The sequence below is a fragment of the Dipodomys spectabilis genome, unplaced genomic scaffold (assembly GCF_019054845.1).
Source record: "Dipodomys spectabilis isolate Male_0828 unplaced genomic scaffold, ASM1905484v1 ptg000297l, whole genome shotgun sequence".
In the NCBI taxonomy this organism is placed as follows: domain Eukaryota; kingdom Metazoa; phylum Chordata; class Mammalia; order Rodentia; family Heteromyidae; genus Dipodomys; species Dipodomys spectabilis.
The window spans coordinates 13,152,465-13,174,473 of NW_024870974.1; the positions used below are offsets into that span (position 1 = coordinate 13,152,465).

A 22,009-nucleotide genomic window follows, 5' to 3' on the forward strand; every position below is an offset into this window, starting at 1 on the left:
CCCACCCCCCGCACGAAAGTTGAAAAGTTCGTTTTCGACATAACAACTTGTACATCTCATTGTTGCAATGGGTCCACCTGTAAGTGGCTATTTTCAATAAATATTACATACCTCTGAGGACAGCCGTTGATCCAGCCACAGGCTTCTCTCCCACTTGGAATGTAATTCACCTGGTTGTCCAGAATCACTGTGGGGGATAACCTGGTATGTACGTAAGCACACCAGTTCCTAGGGGAGAAACCATTATTGTGAGGAAAAGGTAACTGTCAGCAGTATTATTTGCATCAAAATTATTTTCAGAGATTATATCATCTAAATCTATATCTACTTCTGCCAATATCATAGATGCCCTGAAAGACTTAGGCCTAGCTTTAAAGGTCTACATATAAAGCAAGAGCAAACAACACTCGCTGCTATACTCAGAACAAGAAAAGAAACACCATAAGAACAAAATTAAAAGAGATTTAACCAGACCCCAGTGTCTCATGCCAATAACTAGTTACTCTGGACATTGAGATCTGAGGTTTCAACCCGAGCCTGAGCAGGAAAGTCTCTGAGACTCTTATCACTAATTAACCATCAGAAAGCTGAAAGTGGAAGTATGGCTCAAGTGATAGAGTATCAGCCTTGAGCTGAAGAAGCTAAGCAACAGGACCTGAGTTCAAGCCCCAGTACAGGCACTGAATAGATGACAGATAGATAGTTAGTTTTAAAACATCAAAGGTAATCCAGAAGATCCATCAAAATTTAGCTGTTTAAGTCAAAATCTAATGTTGCTATTATGGTAAGCATTAACAAAATGCTGAGATCAGAGACGCAACTATATGTGAATTACTTTGGATAATGTACAATAAGGCACAATTTGAATAATGATTAGAAAGATGCAAATAATAAATGGTGATAATAACAGTATAAGGGACAAAGAGAAAAAAGCCTCCATTTTGCAATAGGAACAACCAGATAATATGACTGAAAATAAATAAAACAACACTATTCTTGATGCAAATCATTGTAAGAATTTAGCAATGTACTTAACATGAACTACTTTATTATTGATAGCAAATTAAATTTATTTGACTACAAGATTGTTATCAATTACATTTGTATATGCCAAAAAATTCATTAATGATAATATTTGCAATTGCAAAAGGTAGCAAGTGTAATATACTTGAGAAAAAAATCCAACAGAAAGCAATATCAGATTTCATATATAAAACATTAAGCTGTATTGCAAGACAAGAGAAAAATCCAACAAGCTGTGCTAAGTGATGGGAAAATCAAATGTAAGCATGTCATTCATCTACAAATCAAGGTATCTTAAAAAGCCACCCATACCTTGGTATTTTAAGCCAACTTATTCTGTTATTTTATTTTTTACTAGTGAGCTAAGAACATGAACCTCAGAAAGCTGTGCCTCTTGACATTGCAGTCTATGAAATATCCCTGTCCATGGGAAAGGGACCAGGTTTCTATGGAAATCCAGTGATGGTTCTAATCACTGAAAATGACTAACTTCACCAGACGTTAGTGGCCACATGAACATGAACACTTGCCAAGTGATTGTGGAGGGGACAAAGTCGGGCAGGAAAAAAAGTAGTATGATCGCCATCTTAATGGTCTAGGGGATTTGAGAAAGCACCATATATTTTCTTGGTGAGAAGAAATGGTAGCATCACCTGCTCAGACCTTTGAAAATCCTAAATCTGTAAAAAGGATCTCATGGCCAAAATCATGGAGGAATCAAAGTATGAGATGAATAGATAGCTCATGGCCCAATGATCTTTAGTCCATGCAAATTCAGAGAAACAGCCACAACTAAAGAGCCCCTAGTGTGACTCATAATTAAGTCTTGCTACTGATGAAATAAACACCTAAGAGACATCATGAAAAACATCAATGAGATTTTAAAACCAAATTATCTGGAAATGTAGGATTAACAATATAAAGTTACGCATGGAAAAATGGTGACGGACAGTTGAAAGGCAAATCCTTGACAAGCATTTTGTTCCAACCTAGAAATCCTTTGTACCTTCCCAAACTGATGATGCTAGATGAAGCAGTGACTTTGAAGCGTTTAGCTTTTCATGGGGTCATAACCTTCCTCCCAGTCCACTGCGTTTGGAATTCGCTTTAAGGGTAATAATTCTGTTGCTTTTGTGCAGCAACATGTACTGCAAAAAAAGGCTCTTATTGATTCTTTGGATTTTCCAAGTCACTAGATAAAAGGTTTAGTCTAGGAAAAAGCAGATATCTTCGGATGGGAGTGAAAGTCTAGCTTGTTGAATACATAAAACGGAAGGTCAAAAAGGATTCTAACCCTTCCTTATGAAACTCTCAGGCTTGTATAGAATGGACTAAGAAGAGGCATTGTAAATGATCTACTATACTTCAGACATTGTAGAAACTCAATGGTTAGGTTGCTCATGGAAAAGAAAATCAAGAAAATGTTTCATTAATTGGCAAAACCATGTCCAAGTCATATTTATTTATTCTTTTCTGGATCTGAGTGAAAATGGATGAAAGCAACCAGGCTACCTTTAAATAACACCTGTCCACGCTGCTTTCCTTAATAAAGAGGAAACATAGCATTGTTCTGTTATACTAGTCCATACAACTCAGTTTAATAAACTATGTTCACTATGCTTTCCTATTGAGAACCTGTGGCCTGAATTGACACACTAGGAGAACTGAGCCAACTCTTCAAGATTCTCACTGATCACGAGACATCAGCAAAAGTCTTTACCATGAACCAAGCCTCGGTAATACAATTTCCTCTCAGATGTTGGAGATTTTATGTTTGGGGAGATTGAATAAATCTTAAAATCTTCCATTTCTACCTTATTCATCTTAATAAGAGTTCAGATAAACTCAAATTCTAAGGAGAGCAAGAAAAAAATTATTTCTGAAAATTAGCACTCTCAAAGGAACAGTTTTATCATACGAATAGGATAACCACCTCCCACTAATAAGTACCCATTAATATCATCCACTAATATTCATCTACTAATATCCATCCATGGCTCTGTCCCATGAAAAGTGTAAGATAAAATGAACATTTGTTTACTTGGTACTTAAAGATGACTGTAAATTACAAATGGAAAAACATATAGATGTATTCATAACTTGTCAATACCTCAGGGAAAAATTAAATAAGGATTTAGAGATGAAAATCAAATGTAGGAGTGTGGCTCAAGTAATAGAGTATCTGCCTAGTAATTGTGAGTCCCTGAGTTCAGTACTTAGTACTTAGTTCAGTTCTTAGTACTGCTAAGATAAACATTAACTCTACATAGGAGAAAAACTCATTCATACTAGTACTAATTTATTTATTGAAAAACCTCTTTTCTTAATTATAAGGTTATTATTACATACAAATACTTGAGCTGATTTTGTCCGCTAATACTTTCTAAGAGCAAAATTATAAAATAACAATTTTGTACATCACTGTACGTTTAAACCCTCAAGTCCATACATAGTAATAAATCACCAATTCCGTGGTGATATTTAGGATAAGCAAATCCTAAGTATGTAAAATGTAGTCCAATTTTTAGTTTATTATTTGTTCAAATTCAGCCTGCTTATTTCATTTTCAAGTCCCTAACAACCTGACATATACAACAAATTCCCTCTCTTTTATTTTTATATAAATTAATAAAATGAAGTTTGAGAATGAAAATGAAAGTCATTTCATAGTCATACATCTATTTTTGTTGATGTTGATCATTAGGAAAAAAACACTTAAATAAAGCGTCATTTGATTCAATAGTTCCCACTAAGTTCCTGAAGATAGATCTTTAAATTAGTCAAAAAAGAACTGATTGTAGGCAGTCTATACCAGTCAGGGGAAATGTTCTCCTTAGCACCTTAACCTAATTTAAGAGTATCATGAATCACAATAGCCAAGGCAGAAATGAATCAAATATAAATTGATAGGTAAGTGAAAAACATGGACAATATGCATTACCTGTAATATGTAATACATAACATTGTATGTACAGATGCACAGAAAATCAAATATTATTCAACTTTATAAAGGACAAAACAACACAAACATCAATATTCTATACAAATGCTATATACATTCCACTTATATATGACATACCTTGAATAGTCAAATTCATAGAGACACGAAGTAGACTATGGTTGTCAGAGGCTGAGAGGCAAGAGGAAGGTACAGTTATTATTTAATGGTATAGAGTTTGAGTTTGAAAAATGTGAGTTATAGAAATTGAAGTTGGTGATGGCTGAAGACAATATGAATTAATAGAATTGCACACTTAAAGATGGTTACAATGATAGATTTTATGTTATTTGTATTCTCTCACAACAAAATAAATACATACATGCATATACAAATGACCAAAATGTCATGAAAGACCAAGAATAATATTTCAATATGACTTTTGTTAAAATCAGAGAATGCTGAAGAATAAAACCAGGAAGAAAAAGTAAAAGAAAGAAAGGACAGACAAAGGGACCAACAAACAAAAAGAGCTGCAATAGGAAAAAGAAGAGAAAGGAAGAGCTAGGGAAGGAGACATTTCTGTTAAAATATCCAGTCACAAATATGTATTTTTCCTAATGATTTGATCATGCAGGACTCTTTGCTGGACAAGATGTCCTGCTCTTATGTCACATGGAAGCAAATACAGAAGACAGCTCATTCCTCAGATGATTTTTCTGACGGAGAATAAAGCAGAAGGAGGGGGTAGTGAGTGGGATCATTTGCATAAGCAAAAGCAAATAATGAGGAAAATGTTTTCCTTGAGTAGAATCATTTCATAGCTGTGGACATGAGACTTCCAACAAAGCTGAAGACTAGACATGGGCTGTCTGCTTTGAGATCTCGATTCCTCCACCTCTAAGCTATTTCCTCGCTGTCTCTTATGCTTCCTCATCCATTCAGTTGATACAATGATATTATTTATCTAAGTTGTTCGTGAGACTAAATGAGTTAATCTATGTCAAACACTTACTGCCACTGCTGGAAATAATGAACTGTGAGATTATTATGTAGGAAGTATATGTGTGTATGTGTACACATATGTATCTAATTCTTTTTGCTTCATATCCAAACAGACATGCCTCCTTTTTTTTTGCTGTAATGACCTGATAAATTCCTCTTAACCATAATTGCTTTTATGTTTTAAATCAATAATAATTTTCAGAAAATCAATACAGAAGGCTATCATCATCATTTATGTTCAGTTCAGATAATGAAACTTGGCTCTCAGGGGAAATATAATATTCAAAGTGTCTCTATAGACTGAAGAAGTTATGAAAAAGAAGTTTCCAAAGTGCTTCAGAATGTTGTATTTAGATTTTATTTTTAATCAAACTAGAACAGAGATTCTTCATAGTCATTAATTTGATTTTATAAATTTACATGTAGTTCCCTAGACCATAAATGAGTTAGTAAAACAAGGGAAATATACACAATATGGATGAAAATAGTGGAAATAAGCAAATAGAAAAGATTCTTGGTATGTAAATCACACTTAAGTAAAACACTAAACTTTTTATACTTAGTTTTGCTAACAATCCAAAAGACAAGTTCATTTAAATACTTAATTCTTTTTTTTTTTCATTTTGTTGGTTGTGGGGCCTCAACTCTGGGCCTGGGCAATGTCCCTCAGCTCTTTAGCTCAAGGCTAGTGCCCTACCACTTGAGCCATGACGCCACTTCTGGCTTTTCTCTGTTTATGTTGCTGAGGAATTGAACCCAGGGTCTCATGCGTGGGAGGCAAGCGCTCTACCACTGAGCCAACTTCCCAGTCCCTTAAATACTTATTTCTGTAAGTATTCAGAGGAAAAAAATACTGTTTTTCTATGCACAGAGGCTTATGCCTATAATATCAGCTCTATGGCGGAGGAGGAAGAGATGAGGCTAGCCTGAGAAATATGGAGAATCTGTTAGAGTAATAATAGTAATGATAATCATTATTATTTATTGGGTATTTCATTTTCATTGAATGTATTTTCATCCACTAATGGTAAATTATTTGACTAATTCTTAAATTCTAAAGCATTCAGTCTTAGGCAAAATACTAGCTTTCTGAAAGGATCATGTTAGTGAATAGATATCTAAACAAATTTTCAAAGAGGAATAACATAAAAAACTCAAATCATGTAGAATTTTTGATACTTCGATTTTATGGTTAACTTAGGCTTTCACAAGACACACGTTCTTATACATATTAACTTTTACAATTAGTGTCCTAGTAAGCACTATTAATTTTTAAGCAAAGTATGGACAATAGAATCGAATTTTCAGTCATCAATGCCTGTATAGTACTTTGAGTCACAACTTCTTGTCCATAAACAATATTCTCAGCATCAGGTTCTAGAGAATGAGCCTGAGGTATTTCCACTTTACGCCATACCTGCAGATTTTATTTTTGGATCCAAGCTATTTTCCAGTTTTCAAAGTCAAAGGGAGCTGGTAACACTGAATTCAGTAATATACATGTATAACGTTTATATATATAAGGATTTTAAGGCCTAACTTTTATATATCCTTTTTCATATTTTATTTTGTATTTTACCCAATTTTATTGCCTATCTTTAAGTAGTTATACAAAAGAGTTGCTATTTGACAAAGCAGTTTATGAATACAATGCATCTTTATCAGTGTCACCCCATTCAACGTCGGCTGCTGACATTTGGAAAACTGTAAACTGCTTTGAAACCAGTAGGTGTCAGGCTTTACCACTGTGCAAATCATGAAGCAAGCCAGCTGGGGTGGGAGGCTTGTTTTATGCTTCATTTAGTTGTTTCTGTGATCATTTAGCATTTCATCCTTAAAGAAATTTTATCATTGGAACAGTAAAAGGTATATGAATACAAAAATTTCCAAATACCTGAGATGTGTAAGCATTTATTAAATCCTATCACTTAACATATTTGTATTATATACACACATATACAGTATGCTTTATATTATTGTATTTATATATTGTATTGCTTTATTATAATTATATATGATTGGATATATTTTATATTTATTTGTATACATTTATGTAAACACATATAATTATATATACAACATGCTGATGTAATAATATTTTATATATAAAGTATATTATATAATATACATACACATATGAGTGTTTATAACATACATTTAAACTAAATGATATGTACACACATTTATATCATATTATATTATACTGTATTATATGTTAGGAACATAAGTAGAGACAGCAAAGTAATGAAGTAAAGTAAATGACTAATGAGGGAAAAACTGAGAGATGGAAAATCCGTGTATAGTTCTTGTCCTCACTGGCTGTAATTGAATAGGTGCATATATTTGCAAAAGCACGTGTTTCTATTTGGGATTTTATGACATGTGAGAATAATTCCCTTTGAATGTCACTAGGTCCAATAGTAACTTTCCAAACAGCGCATGATTTTAATTCAAAACAGCATATATTCAGATTTTTTTCTCAAAAACCTACTCAATATTCACACAGAGAAATTACATTTTGATTGACAGAAGAATTAATATAATTGCTTGGTTTTATCATTTTAAATAATTTAAAATGAAATATTTAAATTTTGAATGAAAAAAAATAGCCTAATGAGAGATAACTAGAACTTAACTGGGGATGACATTACCTCAGAAGTCATAAATTATTGAAGACACTTCTTTGCACATAAGTTTCAAAAGAATATAACAAATGAAATTCTGATAGTAATAGCCATAGTCAGCATAATCAACTTTTATTTCCCTTTTAGGCTCTCCTCATGAACCTTTGACTATCAATAATCTATCTATCTATCTATCTATCTATCTATCTGTATCATCTATCTCTCTATCATCTAGATATCTAACTAAACTACCTATTTTGGTACAGGGGCTTGATAGTTGGTGAACACTCACTCTGGCAGACAGGAAATCACAATTTTGTTGTAACTAACTATTCCTGATCTAGAAAAGTGGTAGAAAATACAAGATGAGACAAAAATCATGCTAGAAAAATCGTGTAGCAAAGAGCCTAGCATAGACTTGTGTTTATTAAGAATTATTATAAGAAGTAATAGAAGAGGAATTGAAAACTAAACTTTTCAATTGAGAAATGATATATTTGGGGGGAACATTCTTTCTATTCACATATTGACCACCATATTTGACACTTGATTTGATTCAATATTTTCTGTAACCTAATGCAAACCCCAAAATCTGCTATCACTGGAAATTTGTCACAATATGCAATTACATCATTTTACTTCATGGAAATGAGTCTGCATTGCTGTAAATACAGAAGAATCAGAATGATAATTGGGCTGAGAAGGTCATTTAAAGGTATGATTGTCACCTGAAGCCAAAAGACCTTGCTATTCACACACACAAACAGGGAAGAAAAGCCCTCAAAGTAGAGAGAGAAAAGAATAAGAACACGCCTTACTTTCCTCTAGTCGTTTCAAAACTTGATTTTTGATGGCCGGGTCTTTGGTTGCCATTGCTGTCACCTCGGCTAAGGGACGTTTCTCTTGGAGACGGATTTCCCACCCCTTCTTCTGATTTGGGAGAGCTGGCCGGTGGATCTGGCTTTCTGGCAAAGCTCTGCAGAAATCTCAGTGTGGCATTGGAAAGGGCCATGCTCTCTGCTCCTGGGCTGAGCTGGATTCCAGATTGGGTAGGGAGAGCAAGGCTTTGTAACTTTACCCCTTCTGTGTTCTCGGTGGGGGTGAGCACTGGATTTCTCACCTCCTCAGGAGTGCTTGCCTCAGAGGGAGGCAGTGCTGATTGTAGAATACTGTCTTCAGAAGTCTGAGCCTCAGGAGCTTTGGTTCCCTCAGCCAGGGCGTTCTGTATGGTAGAAAGCATCTGGAGACTTTGCATTTCAGTTAGAGGAACCGGAGCAGAGGTCATATTCTCTTGAGAGTTTTTATCTTCAGGTGTGGTCCAAGAATACATAGTGGTATTAAGTCCAATACCTGCACTCCATAAACTAGACAGCAGGACAAATAAGTTGGCTCCCTTCATCTCAGTAGTTGGAAGCAAAAACTGTTCATGGGGAAATGGAAGTTAAAGTCCTCCTCATCTGTCGGAAAGCTACTTAGATACTGAATGTGCAGACAGAGCTTTGCCAATTTGAGATGCGCAGAGGAAACAGGTTTCTGTGTTTGCTAATGCACTCAGGAAGTTCAGTTTCCTGTTTCTGTAGTTCTTTGTGGCCTATGACCTTACCTAGGATGGACCTGTGGATGTGGTGAAGGGCCTCTGATGAAGCAAGCTGCGGGTGAAAGGGAAAACACACAATTATCATCAGGAAAAAGCAGGAGAAAACCAGGAAGACACTTTCCGTTTCCTAAGTATGCTCCTAGGTCATGGTTCACAGACTTTGAAGAGACACTTCCCTTTGACAACGAGGAGTGTGGAACTGTATTTGTACAAAGGCATGCAAACGTTTTGGTGTACTAAATAAGACAGGGGAACATCTATCTGTTGGACTTCTTTCGCATTGGACCACATTCTCACAACTGTATTTTGATCACAGGTATAGTCACGTGCAAATGAATAAACAGAAATTTGATCAATCACGATATATAGTTATCTCTATCTGTATCTCTATCCATCTACCTCTGCATCCTCTGTCTACCCTCTATCACTATTTTTATAAGCACATTTCAGTTATGTCATTTCTTCTTAAGATTGACCTCAATGATGATAAGAAATAACAAAAGAAACCGATAATTTATTAAACTATGGAGACATATAAGAAACTCACTTCAATGTATGCAATGATGGAGAAAGGAAGGTTGGGTGAATACATAATATTCAATATACATAGATGAAAATGGCACCAAGCAACATGAAGGGGTGGATGGGGTGGGGAGAGATGAAAGGAGAATGGTAGAAGGGGTGACAGTGATCAAGATGCGTTGTACTCATAAACTGGCATGTTGAATTACAACTCCTTGGTACAACCAAAGTTAAAATTTTAAAAATCTCCCTTAGAAGTTCCATCAGTGATACCAGCAAATAGAATAGAATTTCACCTTCCCTAATTTTCAACTCTGATTTTCTATGGATGAATATTAGTCATTTTTCCTCTAACAAATAGATGAATAAACGATAAAGTCACATGAAAATGCATAAACATGATTGTAAATGGTATTTTAAACCTTTACTGTAGTACAACATCCTATGAATTACAGGTAACTGAGAGTAAATTTCATTAACTCACTTTCTAGGGTTGTTTTTTTCTGATGGAGATTCTTCACAGGATGCATGATTTGGTTTCACTGCCCCAGCAAATCTTTGATTTTTAACCTTTAATTAACCTCTTTAATTTGCAAAATTCCCTACCAGACATTTTGGACAGATACGTATTAATTTATTGTATGCTACATGCATTCATGTGTTCATTCTTTCAGTAATTACTCAAATCCCCAGGTGTATGGAGTATTCACACTTAGGCACTGATTCTAAAGGAAATCAAGAATATTCTCAGATGTCAATTTGTGCTTGGTCTATTACATGTTATTTGAAGTTAAAGTCTATGTGTAATTAATCTTTCTGCCAGCTTCTCTGCCAGATACTCGGCTCAAACCTTCTTCCTACCTGTCTCATTACATATTACTATAGAAAAGTCCTCTCATCCCTAATTCTGAATTCAGATTGTCAGGATTTGAAACATGATTTATCTATGATTTACTAATGCTATTTGTATATCTCACTACATTTTTCTCCCTCAATTTTTGCCATTCATTTCTTCTTTTTCTAATGTTACTTATTTATTTATTTTGTCAGTCACAGGACTTGAACTCAGGGTCTGGGCATTGTCCCTGAGCTTTTTCATTCAAGGCTAGCCCTCTACTGATTTCAGCCACAGTGCTACCTCTTGCCATTCATTTCTAGGAATATGTTCTTGACCTATTAGAGAGTAGATGATGCAGAGTGATTTAAGCTAAACATACAATAATCCTACCTTAATGCAGAGTAAAAAGAAGTGCCCAAGAAGCGGAGCTGTGGCTCAAAGTGGGAGGGAACGTTAGCCTTGAGCAGAAGAGCTCAGAGACAGCACCCAGGCCCTGAGTTCAAGCACCATGGCCAACATAAAAAAAGAACCCACCAATCATCCTCTCTATAAAAACAAAAATTCCAGCACATAAAATCCACACAGAAATTTGGTATTAGAAGAATGGGTTTGTACAGGTTTTGTCATATTCTTGATATGTCAAGAAAGTTAAAAAAAAAAAAAAGGTGTAGCTTCTGTACCTAGAAAGTACAGACACATCTAGGTTTTGTTTGTTTGTTTATAGCAGAATAGTAATTATGAAAACTCCAAATAAAGTATTTCTATTTGAGGTACAATTTTAAATCCTGTTCCTTATTTAGACTAAAAGTAAGTAAAGGGACCATCTCAAATGTTTGGAAAACAATTAGAATAATGGCACGCTAAGATTGTCCCCCTTCCCCTCCTCCTCCTCTTCCCTTCCTTCCCTTCCTTTCTCCTTCTTTCCTCTCTTCTTCCCTTGCCTTCCCTGTATTTCCTTCTTATCTTTTCCTTTCCTCCCCTATCTTTTCCTCTTTCTTTTACTCCTCTACTATTCTTCCCACATTCCCTTCCTTTTTCTTCCTTCTTTCCTTCCTGATTTTTCCCCTTGTTTCGATGGTTTAAAACCCTCCTTGATCCTGTTCAAAAAGGAGAACTTTAGTAGGAAAAGGTCACTCATTGGCTCTATAATACCAAATAGCGAACAAATGGTAATAAAACCAAATGGAAATAAGTAATCTATTTCATCTCTTGTGAGGTATTGACCAAAGATGCCTTTTGCTTGACCCCATCTAAGCTTACATGTGACCTTGTGATCGTTATCGATCTCTAGGCCATTTCTTCTAGGAACTCCTTGGAGGATCCCCAGTTTATTTGATGAATCTAGGAATATGGATCAACCACTAATTGGAAATATAAAATAGTTGTGCCACAAAAGCGGTCAGAGGCCTAACTTCAAATTCCATTTTCTGTTATTAATAATAGTCATAAAATACCATTTAAAGAAAATAGTATACCTAGGATGGCTGCCTGAAGAACAGTCAGTTCATTCTTTCTTCTAGATGTTCTAGAAGAATGAAAGCTGAATGGATGGATAGCCCCAGGAACACCATTGTGTTGAGTTTTCTTTTTGCCTCACAGCTCTAACATTAGGTACTGGGGGATTTTCACACTAGGGTAATTCAAAAGTACAAAGGAGCACCAAAAATAAACTCATCCAAAATGACTCCTGTCTAAGCAAAGCAGTCGAAAGTTTGGAACCTGAAACAAAATAGAATTTTTTATGCTAAAAAAAACCTAGAAATATTTTTTAATTGGAAAGGACTGGACTCCAAGTATATATCACAAGAACCTCACCCCTATCAGGAAGGCTGACTAGCAAGTTAGATTTCTATATCTCAGATGGTTGTAGGAAGGTGTCACAAACCTTGCCCTCCTATTCTGTCATGCCAGAATTGACCAACATAGGAAACAGAAATTGTATTGTCATGATGGTTCCGTTTGTCCGGCACAGAAATGCACACCTGTAATCATAGCCCTCCATAAGCTGAAGCAGAAAGATCAAGAGTTCCTGGTCAACCTAGGTTACATAGATCCAAAACCCAAAAGCCAAACAAACCAAAGAAAGTGTCCTGAATGTACTGCCATCACCTTCCGGAGGCTGGTTCAAGAGCCAGCTGGCTGAAGTAGCTGTGAATAGCTGGGCCATGAGAGCCACACTGTGCATGGCTGCCTCTTGTCTCCAAAGGCTCGATAGAGATGGATCTCCTCGTATGTGGAAATCCACATGTGAACTTGGAAAGAGCAAATACATTTACAGGCTGATTTCTTGCTGAAAAGCAGATGAGCTTCCCCAAATCTCCAAGTCTAGATCGCCCTCCTTTACTCTATCACAAGGCAATCTTACGTTAGGCTTCTGGACATAACAGAATGCATGCAGAACCAAGACTGGATGGGATGGTTGGGACTGGCAGCAGATCATGTGGATACTTACAGCCCTGTGGAGGAGAACAGACACACCACGCAAGGCCACACTCCGGAGGAGTTAACGCAGGACTAACGAATGCAGGCTTAGCAGTACCAGGAGGGCCAAGTCTCCCAGCCCCCAGGAAAGGGTGAGACCGGCCTGTTGTAATAATTCTGCATGCTGCTCAAGGCTAAACAGGAACTGTGTCTGGACTCCTGATAAGGGGGCTCCTTTGGCTTCAGAACTTTATCCTCAGGAGCAGAGAGAGGAAAGGAACTTGTGGTTCTCCCCATCCCTCAACCTCCAGTTGGAGAATGGTAGGCAACACAGAATGTGACCACACATAATTCATGGAGGATTTTCTCCAATGCTTTACTTCAATCTCCAATTTAGTTGAAAGGAAAATCCTAACCAAGACCTTGCGTTTGGAGACTATGATGGATTTAAACTAATGAAAACTCTAACAACATTGGTTAAAATGTGGTCTTGGTGTTGCTCATCCTCACCATGAGAGGTAGACAAGATAAGGTTATGTGGAAAATATTTCCTAACCACCATATTGTTCTCTTTCTATTTAATGCCTCACATATAGTCAAAAATATGAGACAACTGAAGAAAAATTCAAAAAAAAATGTGACCCATAGGCAAGAAAGAAACCTCAGAAGGACCCAAAGAAAACCCAGACATTAAAAGTATCAGAGAATTTAAGATAACTGTGCTAGAATATGGTAGGACAGGGGACACCATGCCTGAAAGAGAACCTCACCAGAGACAAAGATATTTAAAGAAATTGCATAGAAATGCTAAGAATCAAAAACATGACACCATAAAAAAATTTATTGGATAGCTTATGAGCACACAATACTACAGAAAGTAATCAGCTAACATGAATATAGATCAAGAAGAAATAACCCAAATTGAAACATGAAAATGGTAGTGATCGAGAAAAATTTTAAATGTCTGAGACCTATAAATAAATTTTATACATTTTAACATATTTGTTTGTGTGATTATAAAATCTTATACATTTTCTTGATTCCAGTGCCCTGCATCTTGTAAATACATTTTTATAATTTGGGGAGAGGAAGGGAAATAACAGAATGCTGAAATAAGGATAGAGGTTGACCCATTGTAACAATGAGATGTACAAGGCACTATGTTGAAAATGAACTTTACAACTTTGGCAAGGAGTGGAGGGAAGAGTTGGGGAGGTGGGGAGGGGAGGGATGGTAGGGGAAAAACAAAGGAGGAGGTAACAATGCTCCATAGGAAATGGACTCATTACCTTACTCATGAGACTGTAACCCCTCTGTACAGTATTTTTACAATAAAAAAGATAAAAATTAAACATTTTCACATGTTTATGTGTAAAGTATACACACACACACACACACACACACACACACACACACACACACACACACACACACATATAAGACTATACAATAGGAAAAATGCTTAGAAATAGTAAGTAGGGATTTTTCAAAACTCGTGATATTCTTCAACCCAAATACCCAAGTAGCTGTTCAGCATATTATTGTAGGTAAAATTCTGAAAAAAAAAACAAAGATTAAAAGGAAATCCTGAAGGCAGGATGGAAAATTTCATTACATTATAATTGTACCTGACTTCATTTAATCAAACATCTGAGACAGGACAAAGAATTTACATCCTTGAAGAGATCAAAGGAAAAGGATAATGTACCCATTTAAATTTAGTGGAAATAAGACATTAGAAGATAAAACATGGAAAACATTGTTTCCAAAAGACCTGTGATATAAGACTTAGAAGTTCATCAAACTAAACAGAAATTACACAAGAAAGCAGAAAAGTTAAATATGTGGGTAAAACTTCATTATTATGTTTAAATAACAGATCACGTGAATAAAATATTCTTTAAAAACACATTAGAATAAAAATCACTGCATATTTGCTGGTCTTGCTAGCATGTGTACGTAAGAATGCAGAATTATTAGAGTTCCTACAGCTGGAGGGCGGAGTGGGAGGCAGAATTGCACATACTCTAGATAAAAGATGGATTGGTATTTGAAAGTATGATGGAATAAATTAATATATATATATATATATAGTAATTGAAATTCAAAATGGGCTGTTTACTCTGGATCCATTTATAAATAAAATTTGTGCATTTTGCTGAAGTGCCATACTGACGGTCAAAAGCATGGGAAATCAGACAAAGATTTTGCTCTCAGAGAGAGCTGAGGAATTCTCTAGTTTTCATAGATCTGATTATTTATTCATTTATTTACTTGCTTACTTATTGTTGGTCATGGGGCTTGAACACATGGCCCTGGCACTGTCCCTGAGCATTTTCACTTAAGGCTAGTGCTCTACCACATTGAGCCACAGCACCTCTTCCAGTTTTCCTGTGGTTAATTGAAGATAAGAGTGCCACAGATTCCCCTGCTCAGGCTGGCTTTGAACCTTGAAGCCCAGATTTTGCCCCCTGAGTAACTAAGATTACAGAAGTGAGCCATGGGTGCCTGACTTAAAGATGTATTTTCTTTTTTAAATTAAAATATATTTTTAATTGTAAAGATACTTACAGAAGGGTTACAGTTCCATGAGTAAGGTAATGAGTACATTTCCTATGGAGCTTTGTTGCCTCCTCCTTTGTTTTTCCTCTACCATCCCTTCCTGCCCCATCTCCCCAACTCCTCCCTCCCCTCCCCAAGTTGTAAAGCTTGTTTTCAACATAGTGTCTTGTACATTTCATTATTACAATGGGTCAACCTGTATCTTTATTTCAGAATTTTGTTATTCCCTTTCCCCTCCCTGAATTAGAAAAATATATATACAAGATCAAAGATTTATTTTCATATTGTTCTGTGAAAGATGTTTTGGCTGGATGAAGAAGTTCGAGCTAATATTCTTCTCTGGATAGAAGTGGACCCTCTTCCTAGCCCTCTATGTTGCTAGGAGTTTGTTTCCTCGCATCTTCTGTGTGATCATCAGTGGCCTCGGATTCTTTATTCATGTGTACTTTCTCATCAGGACCCAACTAAATACTTGAGGTTAGCCCTCCACAGGTCAATAAAGTTGTTCCACTGGAAAGTAGATTCCCCATAGATTCTAGCCACATTGGCTTTTCCAGGTTTCCAGTTCTATCCTCTTAAGCCAAGAAGAACCCCATTTCTATATTTTCCTCCTGCGCCATGAAATGGACCCTTTCTCAAGACAATAACCTGGAGCAACCACTGGATTTCACTTCATTCATTTCTTGTGTGTCAGAAATCACCTCTGTCTAATGTCGAATACCCAGAAAGCCTTTGTTTCATTCATTTTCCTGATTTTTAGTGTGATAAAAAGCAGCAGAATAAATATCCTCTGTTAGTGCAACTTAGAAGTGAAAACGTGTTAACTTAATTTCCTTTGGGGTTTGTATCGCCTGTGGAGATGTCACACTGAAGATTTGTTTAAACATTCAGATCCATTTAGTGATTTACCAGGTTATTCTTCAAATACTCTAAAGTAAATTCATTCCTGTGAGTTCATTACTGATGATTCTGAGGTAGAGATAAAATTAAGAGAAGAAAAGAATAGTCATGTGATACCTTTTCCTATGAAAGTTACAAATAGTGTCAGGAAGATGAACATTTCTTCATTATTGAAAGAAAATGGTATGCTTCCATTTTTACCATTTAGGAGCACTCAGAATAACTATACAAAGGATCTAATTCAAAAAAGTAGTTTTATAATTGCACTTTGAAATTTTAATAACATAACAAAAAACTGTGCCTCTGGCTAAGTTGAAATGACTGACTAGGAAATGTTAAACGCCTTCTGGAAAATGCATTCAGAATGCCATGGAGAGCCAGAGGCTCAGGCCTGCGATCCTAGGAAGCTGAGCTCATGGTTTAAAGCCAGCCCAGGCAGGGAAGTTTGTGAGATGCTTATCTCTAACTAACCAGCAAAAAGCTAGAGTGCAGCTGAGACATGAGCAAAAATGCTACGGGACAGAGCCCTGGCTCTGAGTTCAAGCCACAGTGTCTACAGGCTCTAATTAGCTAGAATTATAGGCATGAGCCACCAGTGCCTAGCATGAATTCTTTCTTTTTTTTTTTTTTTGTCAATTGCGGGACCTGAATTCTGGGCCTGGGCACTGTCCCTCAGCACTTCAGCTCAAGGTTAGCACTCTATCACTTGAGCCACAGCGCCACTGCTGACTTTTTCTGCTTATGTGGTGCTGAGGAATCCAACCTAGGGCCTCATGCATGCAAGGCAAGCACTCTACCACTGAGCCACCTTCCCAGCCACCTAGCATGAATTCTTTCTCCTGTCAAATAGCAACTTTTATATAAGTTGATTTTGTTATATTATCAAATTTTAAACTTTTCAAAAACAACAATAAAAACTTCCATAATTAAATAGATTAGATGTATTATTTGGATAATCTATAAGAAATTATTTCACATGAAAAGCGCTGAGTAAATGTTTTCATGAATTGATAGTAGGCTTCTTTAGTTTTTCCTGCATGCATAAGATAGTGTCTATTTGAAAAATATTTGAAGTAATGTTCAATAAAGTGAAAATGACATGACTCATATTTTCAAATAAGTCAATATTTTAATATGCCCGTCATACACGTTCAAGACTAAAACATGTCCTTATGTGTTGCTCTCATTACGTGCTCACACTTAGATCCTTTTCTTCATTATTCAAAACTAAAAGTCACTTCTGTGTTTAACTTTAAAATACAAATTAAGGTCTATTATCTTTCATGACTGAAAACATAGTATGCCCTCTATGTCCACATGTTTCTGTGCTTTCCTTCCACAACTATGGTCTATGGTAGAATTACAGGTAAATCCTGAGACAAAAGAGGAAAGATGAAGCAGTCATACCATCTACAAGAGGCTAGATTCCCTAGTCTGATGTAGGAAGATCAACGTGATGGACTACAGAGTTTTGCCGTCAACATAACTTTCTTTGACATAAGTATTTAGAATCAATGGCTTTATACTGATGACTTCCCTGCTTCGATCCATTCTACATGTGGATTTTGACATCACCAAGTTCGATTACTTGCCTACTTTTGTGTTTTATGACTGTAATGTCATAGTCAGCAATCCTAGTGATACTCCTTTGTGTTGTCTGAAGTGTCTTTTCCATAGGAAAATAGTCTGAGATTTGAACTCAAGTATATTTCATTATCCCATTGCTCTTGTTTGTACATATTTTCTTTATCATTCAGGAATAATTGTCACCTATCCATATCCTTGCCACTTAGCAAACTATTAATAATGTATCGCATTTTGTTTCTTCAAAAATCTATTTTTTTACTTGGCAAAATAGATTTTGAATGTAACTAAAGTGTTTAATCCTATTTAAGGTATTTTTTTCCATATTGGAATATCTTCTCCGGGGTAGCTTAGAACAGTATAAATGTGCGCTTCAGTGTATTACTTTTTCTACCTTTATGATGAAGTTATAAAGGATTGTTCAATTGTTTGGGGTATATTTTGAGTAATGTACATGTGTACATTATATATAGCCTGCACATGTTCTATGAACAGTAAGACTGAGAATAAAACTGAGTATATTCTCAAATATTATAAAATATCTCATGTATTTTCCTAAGACTGAAAAGCAAACTCTGTTCTGAGTTAATTCCCATTCTTGGTTTAATAAAACTCCGGGGCTTTATTACTTATTTTTGAATGTCATAATAGTCTCAAAAGCAAACCAAGAATCTGGTCTTGGTAGGCCACGCCTATAATCCCAGCATTTGACAACTTTAGGCAGGAGGACTGACAGTCTAAGGTCAGCTTGGGCTAATAAGTGAATCATTGGCCAGCATGAGACCCTGTCTTAAGAAGACAAACTAGAGCTAGAAGCTGGCTCTTACCTGTAATTCTAGTTGCTCATCAGGCTGGGACCCGGAGGATTGCAGTTTGAAGCCAACCTAGGCAGAAAAGTCTATGAGTTTCCATCTCAAATTAACCAAAGAAAGCCATACTGAAGATGTGGCTCAAGTGGTAGAGTACCAACTATGAACAAAAAAAAAAAAAAACTGAGCAAGAGTAAAGTCCTGAGTTCAAGCCATGGCATAAAACACAACAAAGCAAACAGAAAACAAAAGAACAAACCAACACAAACAACATACTGTGACAAAACCAACAGTGTCTAAGGTAGATTGACAGCTCTTCTGGCAGCCAGGAAAAGGCCCACATCTTGTGACTCACCGCCCACATTCTCTACTCTGCCTCAAGGAAATCTTTATCCCACCTCAACTTAAACACACGGGTCCACTGAGCTGGTAAGGCGTATGGGAGCATGCTATACCAAGATTCACTATGTGTCAGATAATGATGTTTCCCTACACTCTTTAGTTCCTACTCAGGCTGTCTTAGAAAAAATAAATACACACGGATGGTGGTTTGTGGGTTTCAAAGCTAGTCAGCTGGAAGAAGTGTATCTCAGAGATTCATTAAAATGTGGAAGGAAAGAAAAATGGTGTCAACTCCCTTAACAGCCTACCTTATTTACGGCCACTAAATCTGCCTCTATTTTTTTTTTCAGATGCCCAAGAGGAAAAGTTTAGACAGATATGTATTATTCTTGCTGAAACACAAGTTTGCTTATATTTAGTTCCTTCTTTCCAATGTGTCTTTGCAGTATACTCATTCTGAAGCTAGCTGTACTGTTTTGAAAGTACTGCTGGATAATCTCTTTCTCCTTCTTCCTCAAACAATTCATTCCAAGAGGCCCCGTCAGATTTTTCTAGAGCACAACACTGTCCCTGGGCACTATGCACTATGGTCCCAACCAAAACATTCACAGACACACAGACACACACATGTATACCTGCATGCATGCATATACACACATCTTTATGAGTCTCTTCAGGCTCCATAGTGATCTACAGTATTTAGTTTTATTTAATTCAATAAATAAAAGTATATTGTACTGCAATCAATGGGCTAAATACTTTTATTCATTAAAAAAAATAAATTCCAGAATTAAGAGAAAAATAATAAGGAAATTGGTCAACAGTATACTTTTTCCAAACTTAGTTGATTTTAGTAAAAATGGCCTTCTGTAAATTCCTTACATCTGTTTCACACAGCTCTTCCCTTCATTTAAAATTCTGATCCTTTCTTCATTGTTTTCTTTCTAAGTAGGCATTAAGATTTCTATGGGCAACATTATAAAATTCCCATTGAATCCAACAGCAGTAATTTGCTGTCTCCCAACCTAGGAAAGTTAGCACCAGGGTATATTCACGGTCACACAGTTCTTTCATTTCTGCCATTCACCTGCAAATACCTCTGTCCTTCTTTTCCCAAGTACATCTTACAGCAATATATGCATGAGAGAAAGTTTTTTTCTTCCATATCACCTTTCTGTCCTTCTTTCTGATCATCTTATATACATTAAAAAAAACACTTAGGAACTTTTTTACATTATAATGTTTATCTCCTCATTTCCCACATGAAGGCATAAAATATCCTGGTTGTGTGTGTCTGCCTGCAATGATAACAATGTAGTATGGCATATTCTAAGGGTCCTGATTTTGAAAGCCCATGAAAGAGGCTCTTTCTTGACTTGAGAGACTTTGGTTTAAAATTGTTTAAATAGGGATACGGTGGACCCATTGCAACAATGAGATGTACAAGACGTTATGTCGGAAACTAACTTTACAACTTTGGGGGGGGGGCAGATAGGAAGGGATGGGAAAGGGAAACAAAGGAGGAGGCAACAATGCTTGATAAGAAATGTACTCATTACCTTGCTCACGTAATTGGAACCCCTCTGTATGGTATTTTCACAATAAAAACAGAGACTTTGGTTTTATGGCTGATTTCAACCACCTCCCTCATCCTGACTTGGAAGGGCAGAGTCTCCTGAAGTGTGAAGTTTAGAGTACTGCCACACATTCCTGAGAGATAGCACCTAATCGGAGTAGGATCTGTACCACAGAACCCATAAGCAGGAATTTACACAAGGTTCTGTGATGGTCCAGGGAATACACCGTGAGCCGTACAAGTGAAATACACAATTCTCAGTGCCATTTAAATATCCAAATATGCAGCTCAGTGTGCTTGTTGTTGGATTAACAACACAGCATTTCTCGGTGTTGCTGCCAAACAAGACAATATGTTTCCTGCTTCTTCAACTAAGGCGGAGCAAAGAAGTAGGAGGAAGAGAACAAGAGTTCAGATCAGCCTAGCCTTCATGCTCTGACCCCACCTCTGGTCTCTGGGATTCTGTCTTCCTATCTGAACAGCAAATATCATCATTTATCCCCAACATAATTCAGAAGATTGAGGCTAATTAATTTAAAATACTTAGTTCACAGGCTGGATCATAATAGAAGATCAATAAATGAATGCTTACTCTTGATGCTATTAATCATTGTGTTCATCCAATCAGTGGAAATATAACTTAGATATTTATAGCATTAATGTAAGGGAAATTAATTGTTATAGCCGCCTAAAGTGTTAAAATTAATAGGAATTTAAGTTGTAAACTTATCATCGGTGGTGTGTGTTTTTGACAGCAACCACATAGGCTTTTCTAACAGTTTAGTGCAATACATCGGCAGATCTGGTCCTTAGGTCAAGAATCTCAGTATTACCTGGGGAGAGAGTTAGAAGATCAAAATCTCAACCTTCTCTTCTCCCCCAACCCCAACCCACTAAGAACCACTAATTTAGAACATTTTAGAAAAATCCAACCCAAACACTTCACATAGTTTAGAGGTCGAAAAAAGAAGTGTAATGTTTATAAGTAGATTTCTTTTTCACCTTTAAAGGTTTCTTATAAAAACCAGACCTGATTAAATGGCTAAAAATAAAGCTGTAGATGTTTTCCTGTATTGCATTCTAAGTTTAAAGAAACATGCAAGTCTGAATACAAATTCTACTCTGGGATCAGCCTGCTGTCTACCTAGAAATCCATTCCATCTCCCTTCCCTGCCGGTACCGAGGTTTCCCCCTTCCCCCTTTCCCTCTCAAGACGCTTTTCCTGGAGTCTGTGGCCTACTCTGCTTTGTTCTGCCATCCAAACACAC

The 22,009-nt window shown here is 36.3% G+C and overlaps 1 protein-coding gene across 1 annotated transcript in view; it reads right to left on the reverse strand.

Annotated features, from left to right (window-relative positions):
* Nucleotides 1-13,141, reverse strand: part of Mmrn1 (multimerin 1) — a 43,172-nt gene extending 30,031 nt beyond the window's left edge. The window contains exons 1-3 of the mRNA XM_042701873.1: nt 13,000-13,141; nt 8,409-9,239; nt 112-228 (exon numbers count right to left, since the gene is read on the reverse strand). Coding sequence (XP_042557807.1) covers nt 112-228; nt 8,409-8,989 — 698 coding nt within the window. The 5' untranslated portion in view covers nt 8,990-9,239; nt 13,000-13,141. The remainder of the gene's footprint in view (nt 1-111; nt 229-8,408; nt 9,240-12,999) is intronic.
* Between the last annotated feature and the right edge of the window lie 8,868 nt (nt 13,142-22,009).